General features: G+C 47.1%; 1 protein-coding gene across 1 annotated transcript in view; it reads right to left on the bottom strand.

The window, feature by feature from the left end:
- LOC121834798 (neuronal PAS domain-containing protein 4) overlaps positions 1 to 24,998 on the bottom strand; it is a 104,419-nt gene that overhangs the window by 41,898 nt on the left and 37,523 nt on the right. Inside the window, exon 3 of the mRNA XM_042288585.1 lies at positions 3,270 to 3,328. Coding sequence (XP_042144519.1) covers positions 3,270 to 3,328 — 59 coding nt within the window. The remainder of the gene's footprint in view (positions 1 to 3,269; positions 3,329 to 24,998) is intronic.

Here is a 24,998-nt window from a genome sequence, read left to right as displayed (position 1 = left end):
CGCGCACTAATGGATTCGCGATAATCTTGCATGCCTACGGACAGCATAAACTGTATTGTTATAGTGAATGACCACATTGGAATTCATCACACCGGAACTACCAGGCGATGATCTAATGACAGGCCGACCCTCCGAATTATGAAAACGAATCGAAGCCATTAGCCGGCATTCTTTTTGCAAACATCCAACGGTCGATGACCGGTAAGGTAACAAAAGATGGCGCAGCTGCGTACAAAGTAAATAACAGCCCATTCTCCTCTGGTTGGCGGAGCGGCCACCATAACACCGCCTAAGGACACGGGGCATTACATAACGCGCGGATCACCGCTCCGCCGCGCATGCGCATGTTAGACGAGAGCCGCGTCCGCCATCGCGTTACAGCGATGGCGATGGGACGGCCCGGAGTGTCAGAGGTTAATGCGGGCTCCGCCACATCGCAGACCTTCGGAAAGGTCAGAGGTCAGTACCGTCTTTTCCCTTCCCCACCTCCTCCCTCTCGTATTGTTGTCATGCCTGCTAGCTATTAGGGATTTTGTTTTAAGATTCGTCTGTTCGCTTGCTTCTACCGCTATCGCGTTTATAGTATAGTCGTTGCTATGGGTTGTTTTTGACGCATTTCGTTCGACCCCTAAGCGGGGGGAGGAGGGGTGGAGAGAGAGAGAGAAAGAGAGAAAGAGAGAAAGAGAAATGGGGAGGGGGGGGGGTGTAGAAGGTGTTTTGTTCTGTCATCCGGGAACCTCCGTCTGAGCTATACCCTCGGGGTGGGGAGAGAATCTTCGCCTCTTATTCGCTCACCGTAATTTAGTCGCAATTTGGAACCCCTCCGAGACACAAAAGGTGCCGAGCTTGCGTTCTGCTGGCGGGTGTTTTATATGCTATAGCATAGATCGCGTACGTGAGTGCTCGCTCGGATCCCACGGTGAATAGAGATACGTGTCAGAGCTTCTAGCCTAGAACAAATCTATAAATTAAAAAAAAAAAAAAAAAAAAACATAGTGGGGTGCGAGCTTTGGAACGCAGAAGGTCGGGTCGTTAGTTGTACGACGTTCGAACGAAGACGGATAAACGGCGCCAGGGATTCAATAGTAATCAAAGAAGTGTAACAACGAGGAACGCGCTATAGCTACTTTGCGAGAGGTCATTTTTCAAACCTGGAGCGGGAAAGAAGGTTGGGGGAATGGCGGAGCATGTTTGGAGACACACGACGCTGCTTTGACGTTGTTGTTGTTGGGCGGTTCAGGAAGAAGGTTGGTTCTAATCTAATAACGGGAGGGCAATTAGGAAGGGGACATCGTGACGCATCGCTCGTCGCGCGAAAAACCTGTTGAAGATTATGGAGCTCGGTGTGGCTGTTGATACTTTAGGGAGCTAAAGTGTCGCCCCCTACTTCTTTTGCTGTTTTTTCCTTCTTTAATTAAACATTAGCCGCGCGTGGCCTTGTAGCCTTATACTCCAAAACAGCTTCATTGTTTTTTTGTTTTGTTTTGTTTTTTTTTCTTGGGGGGGGGGGGAACATTGAGATTTTGGTGCTAAGTTAGTATAGAACGTATGTGAGTGCTGCTAGAAAACAGAATAGCCGAATCTAATTAGGTGTGTTTTAAAGTGTCACCTGACGTCCTAATGTTTTTCTTCATTTTTTTTTCTTTGTTTTTCCGTCAGGTTAATTTTTACTGGCTGTTAACAACAACTTATTCCAGCAGTCAAATTGTGTGTGTGTGTATGTCCGTGTGTGTGTGTTTTAATATAGCCCTACTGAAAACACAGTTATTGTATCTTTCTTGAGTTCATGACAAAGAAACCAAATGCACCTGTGTGTAAATTGGAGAGCATAGACACACTTATCGCAGCTCGTCTGCTGCCGTTGTACGGAAACGAAGAAAATCGAGCAACCGTAACCCCAAAAAAAAAAACTTAAAAAAAAAAAAAAAAAAGAAAACGAAGGAAGCACCGCGAAAGGCGAGAAACCTCAAGATGATTACGGGAAGGCCGGGGACCCATACGGCAAGCCATAAAGCTGCTGACTTGAAGCAATAAACCTACATAGTCTGAGGTTGACCGCGACAACCCATAATCAACGCTCGCGATCGTCGAGCCTCTTCCTTTGTTTTAAAACGTTTTCTCCGTTGCTTCGGTTGTTGCTTTTTGTTGTTGCTTTCAGCCTGGCTTAGAGAGGTCGATGGGGCCACGGTTGGGTGGTGTAGTGGGGTACGGGAGCAGGTAATGACAGGTCACAAGTGTACGTGACTCGGTTAAACCGCAGGCTGCGAAGTTATAATTAGTATATATACACACACACGCAGCCCGCACCCATATTGTTACGGGCGTCTCAGCAGACGCACGCGTTTCGATCTGCGCCCAAGTTTGCCATTCTGCGCGCATTTATCGTGGCTGCGTTTTAGGGGAAGGTTCGAGGGGAGGTGACTCGTAATCGAACTTGGAGGCGTAAAACTGGTTTAGGATGACTGACAGGCGTTTCATTCGTTCCGGCTGCCACGTGTTGAAGGGCCGACTTTTTCACCTTTTAGCTAATGCATGTGGTTTGATTTGTTCGAATCAATCGCCGTGTTTTGAGGTGTGAGGTGCCGGTCGACGAGTCAGGCGTGCCGATCTGACGAGCGAGTGTTTATTTATACACCAAATTAACTCTCTGACGTCACACGCCACTGGGGTGGCGCTGCCGTCGGCACTGCGCATGCGCAGAAGCTTTACCTCACGCGAATCTGGTTTATGCACAAACATGGGCTCGTCTGTAAACACTGCGTCGGTTTATAGGATGGTTGTCGGTCTCTAAAGTGGTATCGATGACACCCATAAACGACTCGCCGTGTCTGCCAGGCTCTGCAGTTGCATAACCCGATTATAATGTATTCTTTATAGTAACAGTTTGTATTTACCGGAGGCCGGATTACAGTTTTTTTTTTCCTCTTCAGAATGGTGGAGGACATGCACTATATGGTAGAACACTTAGTTCTGTGAAACGTCCTTTAGGGTGTTTTAGGATGTCTTAACGTTCTGGGGACGTCCTATATGAACCCGCCCACAGGACGTCCCCACTGAACGCTAGCTACATCCTAAGGGCATCCTAAGGACCATTCACAAAACTTAGTGCGCTACTATAGGGTGGTCACTGCGGAGCTTCAAAAACCGCAGGGCCCGTGCACCGTTCATCTCATTACCGCTCTCTACAGCCAATAGGATTGCGGGAACAGCCGAAGAAACGGCGTGTAACCCTTTGTCTCGCAAAGCAAACGAAACTAAATTCCACTCACTTTGGAGAAACCGAAGTGCAGCATGGGAACCTCGGGCATGACGTCATGTTTCCGGAACACTGTGGAAGGAGGGAGAAAAAAAGTGTTTTGTTACTTCCAGTTCGTCGTAGGGTTCACTTTCTACAACACCACACCTTCGCCGTATAAAAGTTAAAAAAAAATATCTGCTGGAGTTGTTTGCGTCTGTAAATTTGACACGTGCACGAATACGACTGGATCATTTCCGTTTATAGTCGTCTGTCTCCTTTTCGCACCGTTATGATTTCCGTTTTCTTTTTACAACATCCCCTTCCCTTCTGACGTCATCATGATGCGACTTATACAGCGCGTCTCGCAGCGCACTCCTATCGGCTTGTGAGCATTCGCTCCTATAACATTCTGCTCGCGATCGAATTAAGCTATTGCAAACGCTGTAACGCAATAACCTTTTGATAACTGAACCAGCACGAGGTGCGAGTGCACGGACTCCAGTTCCGAGAAGATGGGAATCGTCCCCAGCGTGGATTGTCGTCCAAGCACGGAAGTGGGGATATATATATATATATATATATATATATATATATTATTTCTTTAATTCTGCGCGGTTGTGTGTTAAAAAAGAGAATTGCAACAGTGACCCCTGGTGATCTTCTAGTCACCAATGGAGCAGTCGGGTAAAGATTGACATGCCACCCTTCAGTACTAAGTTGAGAACTTGCACGCGAACACTGCTGCCTCGCGTTTCGCTCGCATTAATACCCGGGGCACATCGACCGCCGCCCATTTCAAGACCTACGCTTTACCAGTTCGGCATGATAAGAAAATAATAAAAAAAGTACGGAACATAAAACGGACTAGAGGCACTCCTCGCGCCAGCCCACGCTCGCTCCCCCTCCCAGTCTTGCCGCCCCGCAGCATCGGAACGAAAGGAGGACAGCCTCGATATCAGAACGCGCGCAACCCACACGGATGGAGGAAAAACAAACAGTGAATGAAGCGGATAAAGTGCCGAATGAAACGGGGGCCCTATTGGACGGCCGCTGTTAGGGCGTTCGGTGCCGCCCCCCAGCGGCTGGGTGGGGAACTTTTGGGCGCGCCCTCCCCTCTGTATACTCTTTCGCCTGCCCGCTTCGGCATTATTACCGGCACGCACGCAGAGCACGTTATTGCACTCGAGTGCATGCGTGTATACTCTCCTAGCACAGGTAGTAGGCACACGCACTGTCGCTTTGGAAACCCGTTTCGAGGATGACTTAGTTGCAGCGCTATTTCGCCGAATCGGTTTCTTGTTTCTGTTTACTGCTTTAGTTGTTCTCTTAATTTCAACGTCGGGCGTGCTTCAGGCGGACGATTTCATACTCGATTAACGCGTGTTACAAAATGTGGCGCGAAAAGCTACAGAAAAAAGAGTCGGTTATATTTTTAAAGGCAATGTTTGCTTACTTTTTTATTATATCTTCATTCAAAACCACGAGAATTGAGGAACGCAAAAAGAAAAGGGGGACAAACACTTGATTTACTGTAATTTCAGTTGCTGTAGTTTGTCCGGCTCGATGACACAGCAGGCTAGATTCGAGTACAGTTCCTCGATATGCTCCACCGAAGGTTGCGCATCTGATTTTCCCGTGCCGCCACGCCGCTATTCGCCGAGATCGATCACGTGAGGAGCAAGGCATCCAGCGCCGTGCAGGAAAGTCACCGCTACCGTCGCTCCGCCGACGTTGCACGCTCCCAGGCATGTGTTCTCCTGCTTCCACCTCCTTCTCCTCCTTTTCTGTCTTTCACGCATGGCGGCACGCGCGGTGCCGCTATTCGCCGAATTCAGTCACGTGACGAGCAAAGGATCCGGGGCCGTGCAGGAAAGCCGGCGCTACGGCCACCCGCCGAGGCTGAATACGCAACTCTGCTACCGTATAGGTATAGCTATATATAGGAACTCTATACATTCGAGTATTGAAAGAGCTGTGGCTGTAGCTCCTCGTGCCTGTATTGCATACACTAAACGGAATGGGCGATCGCTGACACATCTTCGGCGCAACATGTAATTTGTTTCCGTCTGCATGCTTGATTTGGTTGCTGTTGTTTTTGATGTTTTTGTTTTGTTTCTTTTCTAACCAAACCGCTAATTTCCATCTTGTGCAACCAAGTCACACAAGTCTGGGAATCCCAGAACAAACTGGTCAAGGCTATCCGGAAATAGAGGATTTCAGGATTACTTCACTCTAGGCTCTGGGTGACTCGTGTGCTCAGTGCTCCTCCCACAAGCAGCAGTCCCAGTGCTCATGCATCATAGAAAAGAGAAGGGACTCGCTGCGGACATAATATTTGAATTATTTGCGAGCATTGATCGAAAAATGTTTATTTCATACATATGAGTATGCTTCAAACCTCTCTGCAGACAGTGTTTTTTTTAGCAATTTGACAGGACCGCCGTACGAGGAGCAAACACGCCTCAGACAGTCAGTGCCTGCAGATTGTTTTTTTTTTTTTTTGTACGATGTCTTAGCGTTGTGACCCCGGCTTAAAGGAGTATTGACACCCCGAAGGTCGCTATTTTTTTTTTTTTTTTTTTTGTAAAAGACGATGCAAGTTGTAGTCATAAACACGCAAAAATATACCACAACACACACACAAAAAAAAGTTACCGCCCGCGCGCATGCTTTTTATTTTTAATTTTTGGCACCTTTCTCTCTCGCTCCTCATTTCCTCGCTTCTTTTTATTTCTGACGTAATTTATTATGAAATTTAGAAGCTTTCTAAGTGACATTTGATAATATTTAATAACGGCATTCGTTAAACATGTTTCTAAACGCAATTCCAAACGCACTACGGCCGTTTTTTTTTTGTTTTTTTTTTAATACCGAAAATTGGAGTTTAGAGTGGTGTCGCCTCCTGGCTTTTTATCCTCCCTCGGAAAACATGGCGGCGGTCGACGGATGTAGCACTGAGGATGATCGATGAGTCGGAGAATCAAACGAAGTTCTCTTCTTTAGGTGCCCGACGGCCCCTCAGATGTCGAGAAGAAAATCGTCAAACGGTCCAAACAACCAGGTTTGGTGTCTGTGTACATAGTTTCGGTTGTGACTCCGCCGGGGCAGCCTTTCACGCAGAACCGGCACGACGTGGCCCTTCACGTCGCTCACAAAAGTCCGCTGCGCGTTCTCTTCGACCACATACCGTTTTAAAGAATTTGAGATCACTGAAAGAGACCTAAAAGAACTTCGAACTCGGAAATGAAGCGATGTCTGCTCACAGCGATTAGGAGCACGCACTGAGCGGTTGATCGCGAGACGCGGGCGAAGACGTCACGGAGCTGTAAGAGAAACTCGAGTTGCAGGACGACTCAATCTTTGACGTCACTGCACTGCCGCGGATCGCGCAAGAACTTCAAATTCGGCTTTTGGAATTTTTTTTTTTTTTACTTCTCAAATACAAGTTTCGAATTTTGAGGGTAATGCCAAGGTATCGTTTCCAATCGTTTCGGATAATAAAATTTAAAAAAAAAAAAAAGATTTTGACCTGACAGTGCCTCTTTAAGACAGAGCACACTTTTCCGGCGTTTGGTACCAAAGATTAGCCAATATATATATTTTTCCTCTTTTATTTATGAAGTACTGCAAACCACACGTGTTTCTAGCTCGGACGAATAAAAAGCGACAAATGTACACCAACGGAAACTGGAAGCTCCCAGTTTTCTTTTCCTTGCAGGACGAGAGCAGTAAAAAAGCTATTATGGTCGCGCTTTATATCAGATAAGGAACTAAGGCAGTGAGCGTGAACGCCAAGTATTGCTCGAAAAAGCGATCATCCAAGGTTCGAGAGCTACACCTCGCGCCTTCAAAAGTTATTTTTTTTTTTTTTAGTTTAGAGGAGGTTACAATTTACGATGACACGCGTCTTTTATCATAATACTGACGAGTACATATATACTATTTATTTTGTCTCAATTAAAGAGCCCGGGGACAGCAGGCCCTTATCAGAAGCCAGTCTATGCACCGAATCCGGCAACGCAGAATTAATTTAAGGAAACCTCGGGGCACCTGTGTCCGACATCACCGCCAATCAAACTCCGATTTAAAAGATTTTTTTTTTTTTTTTTTTTTGTGGCGGCCACTACAGTAATTTACAGGTTAAGAAATGAAGGGCGTGGTGCATTCCGAGCATTTTATTATCGCTTTTGGAGCCGGGGACTAGAGATGACTTAATCTTAATATGTATGTTAGCAGCTGACAAAGGAAAAAAAAAAAGGAAAGAAGCACCGCTAGGTGGCGTAATTCACCGCCCGATTCGAAGGTTTTAGCAGCTCCATCCATAATCCACCCAACCATCCACTTATGCACACCCTGGTTTGAGTAGAACTTTTGATGCACTCGTCTTAAACCATACGTTCTGTGCCTCGAATGAACTCTCGAATGATGAAATTCTGGAAACATATACTATATATATTCCGTCGCACCCCACAATGAGGGTGAAGTGTCCCTCTAGCTTAGCAGACGTATATATGTATTCTCGGTCGTCGTATCGTCTGCTCCCGTCTCCGAAGACCGAGAGTGAAAGGACCAACGTGGAAAGGGGGCTGAGGAACAGGTAAACGGGGAGAGGAGGCTATAGGGAAAGGAGGGGGGTTGCTGGCGGCCACTTTAATCGTTGGGGTGACCCGTGCAAACTGGGGTCTATCTGCCCTCTCTCTCCCTGCCCGAGAAGAGCCTCGGGGCAGTCGAAGGTCGGTGTCAGAGGTCGTCTGAGCCGGAACTCCAGTTTGCATGCCGCGCTCCCGATGTAATTAAATAAGCCCGATAGACGGCTAGATGGACGCCCAGATAGACCGATAATTGGAGACATGAAACATGCGCGGCTAGATCTTTCTAAAAGAAGAAATGTGGTTGAGTAACCGTCTAATGGCTACCTTTGTTTTTGCTACCTCAGTTTCTCTTTTTTTAAGTAAACGTTTTTTTTACGTAAAGATTCTTCTTAGTTTGAATAAAAAACAGAAGCTAAATGTTTCTTCTTTTATTTTTTCATGGCGCTACGGCTAATCACGTTTACTCATACGTTTTCGCTCGAATAAAGTTCGTTCTCGGTCGTACTCTATTATTAGCTTTGTCTGAATCTGTGTAACTACACCGCGAGACGTAATCTTTTGGCTTCTTAACTAGTACCACGGGACGTACACTGCGGTACCATCCCGGTACTGGTAAGTTGGCGGCCAGTCGACTTCGTGTCAGCACCAGAGACAACACCCACGAATATAGAGCGATAGAAATAAGCCCTATCCATTTTCTTCTTCAAACTTAAACTGGAAAGTATACTCCCTCACCAACAGCAGCAGATAGGCACTTTCTGCGCAACTGAAGGAGAAGTACTCAAGAAGAAAGCATTTAACCCTCGTGTCGATTTTAATAGCTGCACTGCATTGCCTCTCAATATAAAGTGATAAAAGCCTAACTGAGTGCACGTCCGATGATTTCTGCGTGTCTTTGGCACGCGTGCTCTTCACACTTCCAAAGATATTCCCAATTCCGACTCGTACACCTCTACTGCAGAACCTGCAGCAACCCGGAGTAACCTCCCCACCCCCTTTCCCCCCTGTAAGACAAACAAGAGAGTGAAAGGGGTCCTCTTTAAAGAAAGCACCTGTTCTGACCGGGTCTCTGTCTTTCCTTTGTTTGTTAGCCCCTATTCACCATTTTCGAAGAGAGCAAAGCGCGCCGGAATGGATAGATGCCCGCAGTGGCCGTACACACGCACTGATTGAGGGTTAGGAGAAAAATGGAGGTCCCGCGGCACCGCGTAGCAGACTGCGCTTGGGGCCGTAGCAGACGCCGCATCGGCCGTGGCGTCGGCGTCGTCTGCTCGTCTTGTACTCTGGCGCGCGCTAACCGACCGGACTTGAAGCCGGATTCTGTGATCCCCTTTTCAAAAAATAAAAGAAAGGACCCAGTCCCGCTGTCCCTCCCCCACGCCATTCTGTACGCCTTCTTCGAGTTTCTCCGACCATCGGAACTGCTAAGGAAAACAACTGTACAAATAAAAGACGTAACAACCAGAGACCGCCAAACGGACGGTAGACGAAACGTCGTCTGTTATACAACCTGTCGTTATGAGGCTTTCGTTGTACTTCCATTTTGTGCCGACTTTTCTTTTTTGAGATGGTGCGTATGGACCGCTACCGCCTCTATGGCGGCCGGTATGCACAAAGGGCACCAGTGTATAATGTGGGGTATGGGACGCAGATTTGTGGTCGACTCGGCTCGACTTGGCTTCGCTGCTGGATTAGAGGCTAACACGGGTTTGCGGGGTCCGAGTCTGTCGCCAGGTATTACAGGGAACTTGCCGTCCGCTGAAAAGAAGATGACTGGTATTGGGCGCTTGCAAAGCCGGCGGATACCATTTTCGGCTTGGGCTTGTTTTTGCCGGCACGTATCGCGCATGCGCGGAGAAGAACGTCGTCATTTTGGGCAAGGGTTTCATCGGCGAGGTCTTGGAGTGTGCTTTACACGGTCTCTTGTATACCTAAAATATTCTTGGACAGACTTTAAGAGATAGAGAAAGAAGAATGCGATTTACTTGCTGCGCAAACTTTCTCTTTTAACTTTTTTAAAGGCGCTAGTATTTCTTTATGTCACCTACACGAACAAACAAACAAAAAAAATTCACTGGATGATGTGCCTGGTCTTTGGAATGACTCGCAGGAGAGGGGAGCGAGCTGAACATAATATAGCTGGACAGAACGGCGACGTGATAAGTAACCGTGCTCGATGTGGCAAAAAATACACCAGTGCAGAAAGAGAGAGCGATATGGATAGAAAAGCAAGCCTTCATAGAAGGCAAGCAACGCTATACCGCATTTCGACAGAATCTGCAGCGAATCAAACACCGTAAAACGACAGCCCCGTTTTTTCTTTGTGCTATATATGGTTGTATTAGCGATGACTAATTATATTTATCGACATAGTTCGCACAATCGTAGAATGAACCATGATGACAGTATGGCATACATGCTCGAAACACACATATATGTATGAAGCAAGCATACTTTCAACAAGATTGAGTCTAATTCTGCGCAGACAATTCTCTCACCATGCGCGTGCGAACATCGCATCTTGTGTATGATGTATTCGAGCAGTCTAAATGTGGCTTTCTGGCTTTCCACCAAGGAAGTTTGGGCGACTACTATGCGTTTCCGATCCATATACATGAGCTTACGAACTGAGAATTGATTGCTGAAGAGATGGCCGGTCGTTGCAGAATCGTGCTTTGAGAAAAAAGAGAGCCTGCCAGTATCCCAAGACCGTACAAACACTCGTGTGGCTCTATCCTGTGTTGTCGAGATCTCTAATCCTTCAGAGCCACGACGGAACTTCCATAGCGAAGCGTGCGATGTGATTCAGCGATCAGTCAAACGCGTCGTTGGCTATACGAAAGCGAAACAAACGAGCCGTCGCTCAAAAGGTCGTCCTGAATTACTTCCAGCTTGATATCTTTCCCACGCTCGGCCGATACGCGCAGGGAGCCGATACGCGCGCGCTTGAGCGTTCGTAAGGACACCTCCATTAAACAATCGGTAGTCGTGTTGCCTCGCTTGTTCCGTGCGAAGACTCGAGCATTTGAATAACCTGGTGGATAAGGCGTGTAAATGGTATATGTGGCTATTGGGGAACCAGTAGCCACTTCAATCTTGATTTAAATAGCTCTATGTATTCTCTTTCCGAGTGATCGCATCGGCAACTTTGGTGGCGTCACAACTGGGCTCGGTTCATCCCAAATGCCTGTGCAGTCACCAAAAAAGACGTTATCTCTGTGAAGGGGCCTTTTGTACGACCTGTTTATCTGTTCGCTGCTTGTGAAGTCGTAGGAAACCTAACTGACTATTAGTGGGAAGCAGCATCCTCTCAGAGCCGTAGACAACCCTAAAGATAGGCTGAATATTTACATAGCGGGATACGTTTTGAGGCAGGAGAGATTCCGAAATGGTGCTTCTATTTCGGACGCTGACCCCCAAAATAAAAGCAGTTTCGGAGTCGCTCAACGGGAACTTTTCTTTTGTGATAGTGTTCTATGCAATTTTCATTTTATTTTAGTTTTAAAATAAATAACGAATATACCTTAATTACGAAAGTGCACGCGAAGTCACCTCTGTTTGAAAAATGGATAAACTAGAGAAAGAGGCGGCGAGAAAAAAAATTTTTAAAAGCAGCGATCATCTGTCTTAGTGTAACAAGCGATGTTGAAATGCCCATGCGGCGGGCTACGGAACTGGTAAAAAGAAACGTGCCAAACGGTTCGTTAATGCGTCGAGTTCCGCTTCCACGAAGTTGCAACAAGGTAACGAACTTCAGTCGTGCACTTAACGAATTACAGCTCGAAAGTAACGGATTACACGTGCTTTGCGACGACTTCGACTCTCAAATCGGATTTTGTTGGCTTTTAAAAAGTACCTGATGTCAACACTGTAGTTTATAAATGAGCGATTCGGTAATTTCCGTACAATTTTCACCGATATATCTGTGTTCGGAGATCTGCGTTTCGCCCTTGTTCCCCTTCTCCAGGGATTATTGCCGTTAACCTGGGATGTTTATTCCTCGTATGCGATTGCACGACTGCACGCCAGTTATTCGTGACTCCAATTCAGTATAGGTGGCGCCGCTCGTTTTTCATAATGGCGGTTAGAGTGAGGATAGGAGATGCATGCTGGTGTACCAGTTGCTGAGCCTGTCTAGTGTGCTGGCTTCACTGAGCGACACGAACCATTCCCGCTTATACGAGGACGCTAGGCTGTTATGAACGCAGGTCACCTCTTTTTAACGTAATATTTACGCCGGGAGGCACGTTATAATTCAGGAATGAAACCGAAACTAGCTTGGATTTAATTTCTGGAGTTTCTCTTCTAATTCAAGATGTGTGTCACAGCGTAATTATTGACCTAACAAAATTGTTCGCGGAAACTTTTTGTTTGTTTTGTGACATACGGGTCTGGACTAGGCAATTCTAAATATTTTGCAAAAAAGACAGGGTCCTTCATACACCTTACAGATAACACAGAATGTTGTATGTGCTGAAAAAAGTCTGTGCTGATATTTGCCTGTTCTTGCTGCTTTTTCTCGCTCAGATAATTGTCACGTGAAATAATGAACTGCGAGTCTTTTAATAGGGTTTTGGGTACTTATATGATTAATTGCTTTAGCAGTCTTCACAGCACAAGAATAACGAAATCAATTCAATTACAAAATATTTGTACGAATAATGAGTTTAGAATATGTTCACAAAATGTATAAATTAAGAAACGCTGTTCTCACTACAAAAACCCAGAGGGAAATCGAGTCATACAGCAGAAGTGTTTCTTTTTGTTTTGTTTTGTAAGTAACTCGTGATGTTTAGGACTCCATATTACATCTAGTGTTTGGCTGTTCGTCCATCTTGACAACGATGTCAGATGTTTTCATATGTTAAAACTAAAACAAAACGAAACCTTTCTGGAAAGGCTATTATGATTAAGCGGCGTATTTTTGTGGTCATGGCGTTTATTGATGGGCCCACGTTGCCGCGATTTGTATTAATAATAATGATACAATCAAGATATTTTAATTCGTAGTTTTTCAAGACCTAATCTAAATTTGTTTCTTATGACTTAATTTCAAGTGCGAGAACAAGTATGGCAATTGAAAGTGTGCAAACCATCCCTACTGGTGCCAACTGCAGCATTTTAATTAACAAGTTATAAAGTAAACATAGTCTAAAATCAATAGAAACATTTTAGACAATCTGAGAGATTCATATAACATTACATTAACAGTGGATAAAGCATATGGCTCTATCAAAGTCGCAATCGGCAAAATTTCCAAAGTCGCAATCAATCCTTTCAAGGCACAAGCACCCCCCCCCCCCCCTTTTTTTTTTGTTTTAAATAAATAAATAAAAAAAAATTACAAATTTTCGTAGAACATTAGTTTCTTTTTGCCAATCTCAGCCCTCCCAGTTCGAAGGAACGCCTATCCGCTTGCGCGTCTGCATCACTGCAGCACGTTTCGTTGGCTTTGAAAACCGGTGAAACAGAAGTGAGAGCATTGCGTATACGGAGCGAACGCAAGCACTGTGCGTTTGCGCTAGCGTTGAGTGTTCTACATTACGCATTCGCGGGCCCAAACTTTGGTCTTAGACTGGAGCGTGGCGACGACGCGCATGCGCAGCACTACATTGGGACAGTGACGAGTGTTGTCTGCATCCGGAAATGACATTTCGCGTGCCATGATCACGAGCAGTTCCACCGTGACCTCCGTGACCGGGGGACCCTCACTCGAGCGCTTCCCGTTTTTGCCGCTGGAGGGCGAGCAACGAGCGGGAGACGCCAATACAATTCTTACTGAGACTTAAATGACCGCCACCTCGGTTGGTCCGAGTCTTTAGTACGCCCACGAGAGTTTGGGCTCACTAGAGCGACAAACAGAAACAACCGACAGCGACAAGCCTGCAACACATGCAGCATGCTCGCGATGGTAGCTTTGGCTGGCGTTTAGTCGTTCCGTGCTCGTGAAGGAAGCACGAATGATTGCGAGCCTGCCAAAGATAGTACCTTCGCGTGCATGATGCTCGTATTTGAGCATAGCCTCCGTTATTCTATAGAGCCTGTCAAATCGCGAAAGACTGATTTGAGGCTTGTTGCTATCGTTTGTTTCTGTTCTGGTGGGACTAGGGCATTACGATGACGTCGGTTTTCTAACGTAGAATAACAGTTGTAAGCTGTCTAATAAGAAAAAAAAAGTATTATTTATATACGCTTTGAACATGTTTGCAGACTCCCTTGTAGGATGTATTAGACCGCTGTATTAGGTGTAAGGTTCGAATCCCACCGAGGTGCCCGCACTTTGACGCAGTCTCGTTGCAAAGAAGGTCCCCGTTTAATCGACATTTCGATTGAACATTGAAAACATCTGCAGGAGGTCAAAATGTTTCCTCAGTTCCTCGCTGGGGCTCAGCAAATGCTCTCGTTAATTTAACGCGTGGAACCCAGATTTTTTTTTTTTAGGTTAAAGTGGTTTTTGGGATGAGGTGCGGGTTTTGTTACGAGAGCTTGGGCCGTGTGCCTGTATGAAAGTATACGTAAAACGAATCTTATCGAGTTGTAACAGAGAGAGAGGGAGAAAGAGAGGGGCAGCATTTGCGATGCCGCTCCACAGATGGCGCTCGATTTCGCATCTTCCTTCACGACCAGCGTCTTTATGTAAGTGGTTTCCACCTCCTACCCTTTACGCAAACGCGGCAAGAAAGATTATGCGCATATTAAGCAGGATCCATGTATACGAGTCGGAGTCGACAATTAAGGTAGAATCGAAGCGATAAAAAAAAAATCCTAAGGAAACTAACAACAAAAACCTTCCGTACGGTTCCCGATCGTGTCGGAAACATACAACGCCCCAGCGTTTTCTTTTTGTGCTGTTTTTCATTCGTCTATTTTTTTTTCTTGGTTCTCTTAGGTCTCGTGTCGTTTCTTCGCGTTTTCGTTTTTCCTTCTTCTTTCTTTTCTCCGTCGTGTCTTCAGGTAGCCGTGAGAACGATCCCCGCCAGTCACGACCGATCCTCACGACGTGGAAAGATCGGGCAAGGGTGAAAACATAAATACTAGTACATATATACAACGCGCGCACTCATAGATGTACGGTATATAGACGGGCGACCATTTTGTTTGCTCGGCACTGCCCGCCATTTCACTTCCTAACGCGTGACGCGTTTTAGGGGACGTAAACATTCTTAAATGTTACAGTTTTGCTTTTCAACACTCTTAAAGGCCTGCATATATAATTTAGAGAAGAGCAAAAACGCTTTCTTTTTCTGCTTGAACTGAATTCTGAGGCTTCTTTGAACGGCACACTGGGTATCGGATGAGGGACGACCGTGCGTGCGGCTCTGAACAAGGAACTGTTTAACTGCTAATACATGGCAAAAGACAACTTGCAGACACACTGCCCGAGGCGTGTTGTTTTCTTGTATGTCTGTCATACTGGTCGTACAAGACAAAACTGTCTACAGAGATATTCGAAGCATACATCTATGTGTGAAGCAAATATGGTTGAGATTTGTTTGTGATACTTTTGTTATCGCGTGTCAGCATGCGAACGCCGTGTCTTTTGTGTGGTGTATGAGAGCAGCGTGCCTGCGACCGAAGACATTCGGGGTTCCCGTCACGAGTTTCCCGTTTCTGAGATTCATGTCTTCTCCGCGAGGCAAGAATATAAACAAGCTATAGTTATCGAGAGTTGAAGAAACGCAGGACGTGGCGTAATTACAATGGCGTGTCCACGCTTGACTGTTTCCTCTGCGTTCACAACTGCTAACTTTTCGCTTTTCTGACTTTTATTGGATGCGGAGCCGCGATAAGGTAGTCCAGTCTGGGGAGTGCGCTTGAGGTAAGGTAACGTACTCGAGTCTGGAGATTGCGTTTGTGTAAAGGTACTCGAGTCTGGAGAGTTGCCTTTTCGGTAAAGTAAGTATACTCGAATCTGAAGAGTTGCCTTTTTTGTTGAAGTAAGTTACTCGAGTCTGGAGAGTTGTCTTCACGGGAAGGTAAGGTACTCGAATCCGGGGAGTGCGCGTGATGTAAGGTAACGTACTCGAGTCTGGAGATTGCGTTTGTGTAAAGGTACTCGAGTCTGGAGAGTTGCCTTTTCGGTAAAGTAAGTATACTCGAATCTGAAGAGTTGCCTTTTTTGGTGAAGTAAGTTACTCGAGTCTGGAGAGTTGCCTTCTCGCTAAGGTAAGGTACTCGAGTCTGGAAAGTGCTTTTGTAGCAAGGTAAGGTACTCGAGTCAGGGTAGTTCGTTTGTGGTAAGGTAAAGGTACTCGAATCTGGAGAGCAGCCTACTCGGTAAAGTAAGATACTCGAGTCCGAAGAGTTGCCTTTTTGGTAAGGTAAGTTACTCGAGTCTGGAGGGTTGCCTTCTCGGTGAGGTAAGGTACTCGAATCCGGAGAGTGCGCTTATGGTAAGGTAAGGTACTCAAGTCTGGAGAGTGCGTTTGTGTAAAGATACTCGAGCCTGGAGAGTTGCCTTTTCGGTAAAGTAAGTTACTCGAGTCTGAAGAGTTGCCTTTTTTGGTAAAGTAAGTTACTCGAGTCTGGAGAGTTGCCTTCTCGGTAAGGTAAGGTACTCGAATCAGGAGAGTGCGCTTGAGGTACCGGTAAGGTACTCGAGTCTGGAGAGTGCGTTTTTGGTAAAGTAAGTTACTCGAGTCTAAAGAGTTGCCTTTTTTGGTAAAGTAAGTTACTCGAGTCTGGGGAGTTGCCTTCTCGCTAAGGTAAGGTACTCGAGTCTGGAAAGTGCTTTTGTGGTAAGGTAAGGTACTCGAGTCTGGATAGTTCGTTTGTGGTAAGATAAAGGTACTCGAGTCTGGAGAGTTGCCTTTTTGGTAAAGTAAATTACTCGAGTCCGAAGAGTTGCCTTTTTTGGTAAAGTAAGTTACTCGAGTCTGGAGAGTTGCGTATTTGGTAAAGTAAGATACTCGAGTCCGAAGAGTTTCCTTTTTGGTAAGGCAAGGTACTCGAGTCTGCAGAGTTGCCTTCTCGGTAAGGTAAGGTACTCGAATCCGAGGAGCGCGCTTGAGGAAAGGTAAGGTACTCGAGTCTGGAGTGTGCGTTTGTGGTAAGGTAAATGTGCTCGAGTCTGGAGAGTTGACTTTTTGGTAAAGTAAGTTACTCGAATCTGGAGAGTGCTTTTGTAGTAAGGTAAGGTACTCGAGTCTAGAGGTGTGTTTGTGGTAAGGTAAAGGTGCTCGAGTCTGGAGAGTTGCCTTTTTGGTAAAGTAAGTTACCGTACTCGAGTCTGAAGAGTTGCCTTCTCGTTAAGGTAAGGTACTCGAGTATGGAGAGTGCTTTTGCGGTAAGGTGAGGTACTCGAGTCTGGAGATACGTTTGTGGTAAGGTAAAGGTGCTCGAGTCTGGAGAGTTGCCTTTTCGGTAAAGTAAGTTACTCCAGTCTGAAGAGTTGCCTTTTTGGTAAAGTAAGTTACTCGAATCTGGATAGTTGCCTTTTTGGTAAAGTAAGTTACTCGAATCTGGATAGTTGCCTTCTCGCTAAGGTAAGTATACTCGAGTCTGAAAGGTGCTTTCGTGGTAAGGTCAGGTACTCGAGCCTGGAGAGTGCGTTTGTGGTAAGGTAAGGTACTCGAGTCTGGAGAGTTGCCTTCTCGGTAAGGTAAGGTACTCAAGTCTAGAGGGTGCGTTTGTGGTAAGTTAAGGTACTCGTGCCCGGAGAGTGCGTTTGTAGTAAGGTAAGGTACTCGAGTCAGGAGAATTGTCTCTTTTCTTTTGACGTGCGAACGGACTGTTCGTTATCCAGGTGGCTTATGTTTGCTGCATAGTCTCTTCTCGAACGGTTTCACGACTTCGGCGCTAGGTGGCGACAGAAGTTGACGTTTCTACCGCGAGTTGACGTTGTTGGTTGACGCTCCTATACCGCGAGGTGGCTCGCCCAATTCGACGCTGCCAATAGTCGGCGTCAGGCACCTTAGAGGCTATACGCCAGCTCGACCTTCTGACGTCACGTCGCTGCGGTGGCGCTGCTGTCGGCACTGCACATGGGTAGACGTTTTAACCTCACTCGAATCTGGTTCCTGCGCAGGCGCAGTGCCCGCACTTCGTTTGAGCAACTGTAGGCTTGGTCGTCAGCAGTGCGCTGGTGGACGCACCTATCCATCGCGTACGACCCGGGCGAAAAAGTGCCAAGTCACGGAGTCGTGGACGCATGCGCGTCGTCTGGTACCCCTCGGAAGAGAGCTACTGAGCATGCCCAGAAAGCGATTCACAGCCAAATAGACAAAGGTGGCAGCGCGCATAAGGCGATTATTGCAACGGTCTTATAGAGGTTGCTCTCGGTGTGTTCAGGGGGACCTACACCAGCGCGAGTGATGAAATTACCGCAGAATTATGACAGTCAAACGTAGAAAAAAATATTAAAACACGAAAATGTTGTTTTGTGGGAAAATATGAATAATGTTACGAAGGACGGTCTCCATCTTACAGTAATAATAATAATAATATAATAATAAATAAATAAATAAAAAAGATGCCGAGAAGCTCGCTTTCGGTTTTTTCCGTAGGTGCGAATGATGAAAACGAAGAAAGCAGAGGAGGGCCCGGAACGAGAAGACTTAAAAAAAAAAAATGAAAAGCAAGGAATGGTTCTCGCGAAATCACGGGACGGGGATGTGGGGAGGAAACACGGTCGCATAACCCATCAACGGCTTTTGCGGCCGCGGACCATCATCAGGGCGCGAATGGCACCCCGCGCCCGGAGGTGGGAGGCATATATGCTGTCTCGCCGTTAAAAAAGTCCTCCGCCAAGTCGTTCGCGCGTCGGACGGTCTATACGCGCCGCTGCAAAAAGCCGACTCCGAGTTCTTGCACTTTCGGATGTCGAAAGTGCACCCCCCTGCGCGCTGTGAGACGCAGGATAGCGATGCAGTGCCAACCAACACACTTAAATGGAAAGTGCTCAATCTTATACGTCACGCACAGTGCACACTGCTCATACGTATCCACAGATAGGTCTCCAGACATGTCCGCGGTCAGTTTTTGTATGGCTAATGTTACAGGGCCGGCCATACAAGGGAGAAACACGCCGAAAACAGCATCTGCAGACCGCCATTTCCACAATGTATTGTCCCTCTAACCGCACCTTTAGAATCAAGCCTTTTTGCTTCGTAATTGTTTGTCAGCGTTCTTACTGCCTAATCCAGATATTTCATTGGTTGCGGAGCGATGATAAGCTGTTGAAAATTCGTTGTAGCAAAAGTAATACTTTCTTTTCTTTTTTCTTTTTTTTAAAGCTACCTCTACGGGTCGAAACTTTGGACATGAGATGGACAACAACAACGACAGCGACCCATCCACCGACCTCAGAGTACCATCAACTTCTGCCGAAATAACGCCACCCCGAGAGACAATTAGACATTAACTCTCACATTGTTGTCGGAACACAAGAGTATATACCTCCGACAGAGACCTCGCCACGGCTGAACACAAAAAGACAGCCAGCCAATAATCATCCGCGCTCAAACAATAAGAACGTCTAGCCATGCAGCAAGCGGCTCCATGCAGCAACAAGAAACAACAACAGAGCCGCGGCGTATTTGTTTCCGTACCACCTGCGGTCATAGAGGGCACGATCGGCGTTTTCTCCGCCGTATACACTTTCGCGAAACAACAAGAACTATAATACAGCAACAAACAGCGTGTCCATAATGTGGCGTGTAGCGGGGCTGTCTCGCGTCGGTATATGGTAGTATAGTATACATCTATCCGTGCGCAAGACGTTGGCCAAGCCAAGACGTGGGCAAGCCTATACGCGCAGACTCGCACAGGGACGCTGCCCGGTAAAGACCGGTAAACGCAGGCGGCTGGTTGGACGCTCGTTGTATAATTGCATTTCGCCGATTCCGCCAGATCACGATTTTGTGGGCCACGACTTCGAAACCCGGGGCGTCGTGGGCATATACCGGGTTTTGTTGGTTGTGTTTGACTTGTCCGGCACCTGGCGTTTCTCGCCGAGCCGCCGCTTCGGCCGCTTATAAGGAGCAGTCCATTTTGTGTCTTCTGCGAGACTGAAGATATTCGGAAAGCAAGTCGTCTGCTTCGTGCGCAGAGGTCCTGGCGACCTCAGAACGACGCCAAGTTCTGATTAAGTTTGATTGGAAGGATAGGGGGTATACCTTAATGTTAGATGCCTTGAGGTCTACCCACTATTTCTTTTCCCCCTATCAGCCAATAAGAGCTCGACGTTCTGACATCATCGCAACCCGGTCACACTTGGCTGCAGTTGCGCTTAACCACAGTTGCCCCGCTATATTCTTGGACAACTTTCTGTGGCTGCGGAGTCAACGCCATGGGCGCACCTCGAGCGCCCATCAAGGCTGGGCGCGCGCACTCTTTACTTCTTCTGAAATAGCTGTGTGAGAGTAGCGCATGTTGTTTTTTTTTTTAGGTCTAAGCATATCTTCAGCCTCGTCATTGGCTGAGCTACCTCCGTAGCTTGCAGCGATTGGCTCTCCCAACTGCTTTACGGGAAAGCAGACACTGCAGGTTTTTTAGAGTGATACATGGTAAATGGCCCGTAGCCACGTGTTGAAGTCAGGAGGTTGCCTCAACCTTCCATCGCATATCACCTACATTCCGATTTTGTCGCTATGCCGCTGAACACCACCCAAAGAGAGACCCCAAATGGAGTCACTTTTGAGCTGTTTGAACTGAAACACTACAGAGAAATTGGGCACAAAGAAACAGGACGCGGATTTGGTACATAAACCTAACCAGAACTCAAATACAAGCTGACTCCACAAGTGAGGAACTTCTAGAATTCCGAGAGTTGTATCATGTAGTTTTAGGAGAGTCTATGTACGCTATACCTAGTGCACTATGCAGCGTTTAGTACATTATACAAGGCATATGTAGTAGAATACATAATATAAACAACGCGACTGGCAAGGACGAAGAAAGAGAAACTGGACGACACGACTGCTCGTCTCGTCCAGTGTCTCTTTCTTCGTCCTTGCCAGTCGCGTTGTTTATATTATGAATACGTATCAACTAGCCCAGATTTCCGTTATGTTAGCAGAATACATTATAATACAGTATAGTGCACTGTACTAAACATATGTAGTCGAGTACATTATAATGTAGTTTAGTGCACTATATAGGTATATGTTGTAGAGTGAACTGTACCTAGTTTAGTGCACTATACCGCTCATGTAGTAATAAAGTACACTATACCTAGTTTAGTGCACAGCACTAGGTACGTGTAATAGAGCCCACTACACTTACTTTAGTTCACTATTCTAGATATACTGGGTAGTGAAGTACGGTATAGGTAGTAGAGTCACTCTACCTAGTTAAATGCGCTATACTTGGTATGTGCAGTAGAGTACACTACACCTAAGGTGGTTCAGTGCAGTATAATATAGATATACACTATAGGTGGTAGCTTCGCTCTACAGAATTTAATGCACTACAGCACGTATATGTCGTAGTGTACAGTACACTTAGTTTAGTTCTATATATCCTAGGTATATGTGGTAGATTATGCTGTACGTAGTTTACTGAATGCACTATTATAGGCATGTTTAGAAGAGTAGACTAGCTATATCTCGTAGGGTACACAACACTAGAATTCCGGGATGCCACACAAAGCGGAGTCCGAGTAGCGTAGCGTATACACAACGCGTGACATGACGAACGTCCGGAGGCCTCTCGCAATTCGCTTCCGCTGCGCGTCAAAACCGGTGCGATCTCTGTGTATACACGCGTGGCGGTTGCAGTACAGCAACCGTCAAGGAAGCGAGCGCAGCACCTGTCCCTCTAATGCCCGCCGCTTCGTGTCCGCGGTTGCCGCATAATCGGCCGGAGTCGTGGCCGGACGTACGGCGGCGGAGCCTCCTTCCCCGCGTGCGGTTCAAGGCGAAGACGTGATCCCCGCGTGGTTCTGGAAGTCTGCCTCCGTTGGCGATTCCGTCCCGTGCGCGTCACGCTTTCTCCGCCTCATTCAAACCTCCTCCTCACTATATCGGCCTACTCCCTGTCCAACGTAAAAACAACCATGAAACAACTTTCTTGTTCTTTTATGTGTTTTTTTTTTTTTTTCAACTTTAGCTTACTCACAGGATCCGTACGCGTCACACCGAGAACCCGCTGACGTCATATTAAGACGATCGAATGAGGGACAGCACGGTATCAGGACGCTCATTAGAGAGTTTTAGAGAACCGCTTTTGCAGACCCCATAAAGTATACAACGGGCCCTCCGGTAGGAACTGCGCATGCGCGAGTGTTATGCGGTAGCACATAAGCATAGTCTCCTCTATACTTCCAAATCCTGGCAGTTCAACGACGGAGCCATAGAGTGCCCGGTTGCAGATTGGGAGCGCGAGGATCTGGTAGCACAGAGCATCAAAGAGCCACATCTCGGGTTACCTGGACGTCAGCTCACAGCTCTTGCAGTCGCGAGGACCCGAAACACACTTGTTCGCTCGGGAGAAGTGTGTTTCGGCGTCTCGCCGCAGCGGGGCGCCAGTCACGTGGCACTCCTCTCATCCGTTGTCTGACGCTCCACCTTTTCCATTTCGGCGGCCTCTCGTGGCGATCTGCCAGATTCTGTCAGTATATAGGAGGCTATGAGTGAAGTTAGCACTCGTGGAACAGGCGCGAGGCTCAGCGGTGAGAAAACGCGGACGACAATAAGGCCCGAGAACAGCGCGGGCGAGTCATCGTACCGGTATAGCCTTGCTCCTGCTGCAAGAGTGGTGACTTTAGCGCTCCACTGCGCTTCCCACGCGCTCCGAATCTTTCTAAAATTGTTCGACTTAGGGGAATTCGATGACGCGCTCAGGTAGTTTTAATTGGAATCACGCGTTCGTTGTCATTACGTAAAAAGGTCATGAACATATTTTAGTTAATTAGCCGACTTATCGAGACAATTAGCTCCCTGTATTATGTACCCCGTGTCGCATAACCCACCCACACAAACTGCATTAGTGTAACTTTCACCGTTTCCTTTTAACAAATCTGTAAAGCAGCGCGGGACACATATTGGGCAAGAGCGCCCCGTCGCCGCGTTCGGCTGAAAGTCGCGTTCAGTCGATCATAGCTCGACTCCCATTGAACGCCGACACGGCACCTGTGCCTAGTATGTGACCCGCGCTGGCCCTCAATAGGTGACGTATACAGAAGGAGAAACTGACGTCACCGCCGCGCTCTTGTCTCCTCTTCTCTCTCAGTTGCTACCCGTATATGGTTATTGCTGACTGCGGCATTCTATCTCTGTAGGTGGTGTTGGCAAATTTACAGGGGGTCCACTCGAGGGCTCCTGGACTGGGCACTTCTCTGTTTGTTCGTCGTCTACATTTTTTGTTTTGTTTACAGTAGGGTCTTTAAACATGCTTGTCCGTGTACGCGGGTGCTGCGGCAACGACATGCCGTGTTTCTTATAGAGTGAGGGACATGCAGATCGCATAAATCGGCATGTGCGTGCGTGTGCGCTCTTCTTCTATTTTTCCTCACTTTCATCTCCTTACAAACATAAAAATAAAGATGCGAAAAAAAAAAAAAGAAGACAAGGAAAAGATCAAGAACACCCGCTGTGGCTTGATTTCGCGGTCGTCGTTAAATCCGATACGCCGGTAACTCTTGATATTGGCGTTTTCAAGGACATCGGGTGCAAAAGAGGCGCTTAGAAGAAACAGAAACAGCTGTAAAAAAAACAGACGCAACTTGTTGAAAAAAAAACACAACAAAACAAACACGATAGAAATTTGTTTGTTTTTTCGGCATAACCTAGAGGCTCTCTAAATGCATAGCATTTGTAGGTCCTCTCTGACATCATGGTGGCAGCTCACGTGACTGCGGCACGTGACGTTACGTCACGTGACACCATGGTATCACGTCACATCCTGATGTCACATGTTCCCGCAAAGTCATCGTGTCACGTGACGACCACCGCGGCTACATGTTGTGGACACAAAAGCGCTACAAGAGCTGGCCCTTCGAATGCTATCCGCTTAGAATGATTCCAGGTAGGCATATCGTGCTCTGTGTGATCGCACCCCCCCCCCCCCCCCCCCCGTTCTCTTTCAGCCCTGCGGCCACTGATTTTTGAAACAGCATCAAATCACAGACCATTAGGTCCCTGAGAGATATGAACGTGGCACTCATACCCATAGAGGTAAACCCATCCAGGTATATATACAATTTCTCGTATATACCAAAGCACAGAGAGAAAGAAAAACCACAGAACGGAGAATAGTCCCGGCCATGTTCCATCTATAAAAGAGTCTGCCGCGGAAAATCCATCAGGCCCCGTTGCCGGCCTGCGCAGAATGGCAATCGAGCGAGCGTCTTGGAGTGGGGGGGCCCCCGAGGGGTCAATCAAGGTCGCAGCTGCGCTAGCGGGGGCGGCCCCCACGGAGGGGTCCTGCTTGCCCCCCCGGGGCCCATTAGGCCAGTGCAGCTGAGGTCACGACCCCACACGCCGCCCTCTCTCGTGACCCCCTCCCTTTCTCGGGGGCAGTGGAGAGGGCGAGGATCGTCGCTTTCGCTTTTGGAGCCGACGGAGGAATGGCACGGGTCTCCCTTGTTTTGTTTTTTTGTTGTTGTTTTCTTGGCATCTCGGTTTCTTTGTTCTGTGGGCCTGACTCTCCGCCACTCTCTATTGGCAACGTGCGCGACCAAAAACGTCGCCGTGGTCGGCTTTCCACGAGTGGCCACACATTCGCGCGATGCCGTCTTAAGAGGGATTAATTCTGTGGTGTGTGAAACGTACTTTTTTTATTTTTTTTTCGATCCACAAGCCTTTCTTAGTGGACTTTTTTGGCGGGTGAGGGAAGAGGGAGAATGAGAGAGAGGGATGCTTTCGTCCGACGGAAAGAAGAGGAATGTCAGACTGTCCACATGGACGGTGCTTGTTTAAATAAAACGCGACGACTTCGAGCTTCCTTCCACCGTGCTTTTTAGGCACGTGTGACGGACTTGGCACATGAGTCATACGAAATCCGATCTGCAGACATGTTTGAGCATGAATACGAATGAAGTAGACATGCTTCGAAGAGGCCTGATGCGGGTCCGCACAGAATTCACTCGTCGAGTCTGACGCGAACACTTTGTCTTCTGTATGGTGAATCATCATGGGGGATTGAGGGCGCCACCGAGAAACATCTCGGTACTAACTGCTACGTGTGACTATGATGCTTTTCTCAAAGCATGCACAGAGCGTGCATGC

Source organism: Ixodes scapularis, unplaced genomic scaffold (genome assembly GCF_016920785.2).
Source record: "Ixodes scapularis isolate PalLabHiFi unplaced genomic scaffold, ASM1692078v2 PGA_scaffold10__122_contigs__length_95168666, whole genome shotgun sequence".
In the NCBI taxonomy this organism is placed as follows: domain Eukaryota; kingdom Metazoa; phylum Arthropoda; class Arachnida; order Ixodida; family Ixodidae; genus Ixodes; species Ixodes scapularis.
Note: the sequence above shows the minus strand (reverse complement) of the source record. Positions and strands in the feature narration are given on the sequence as shown.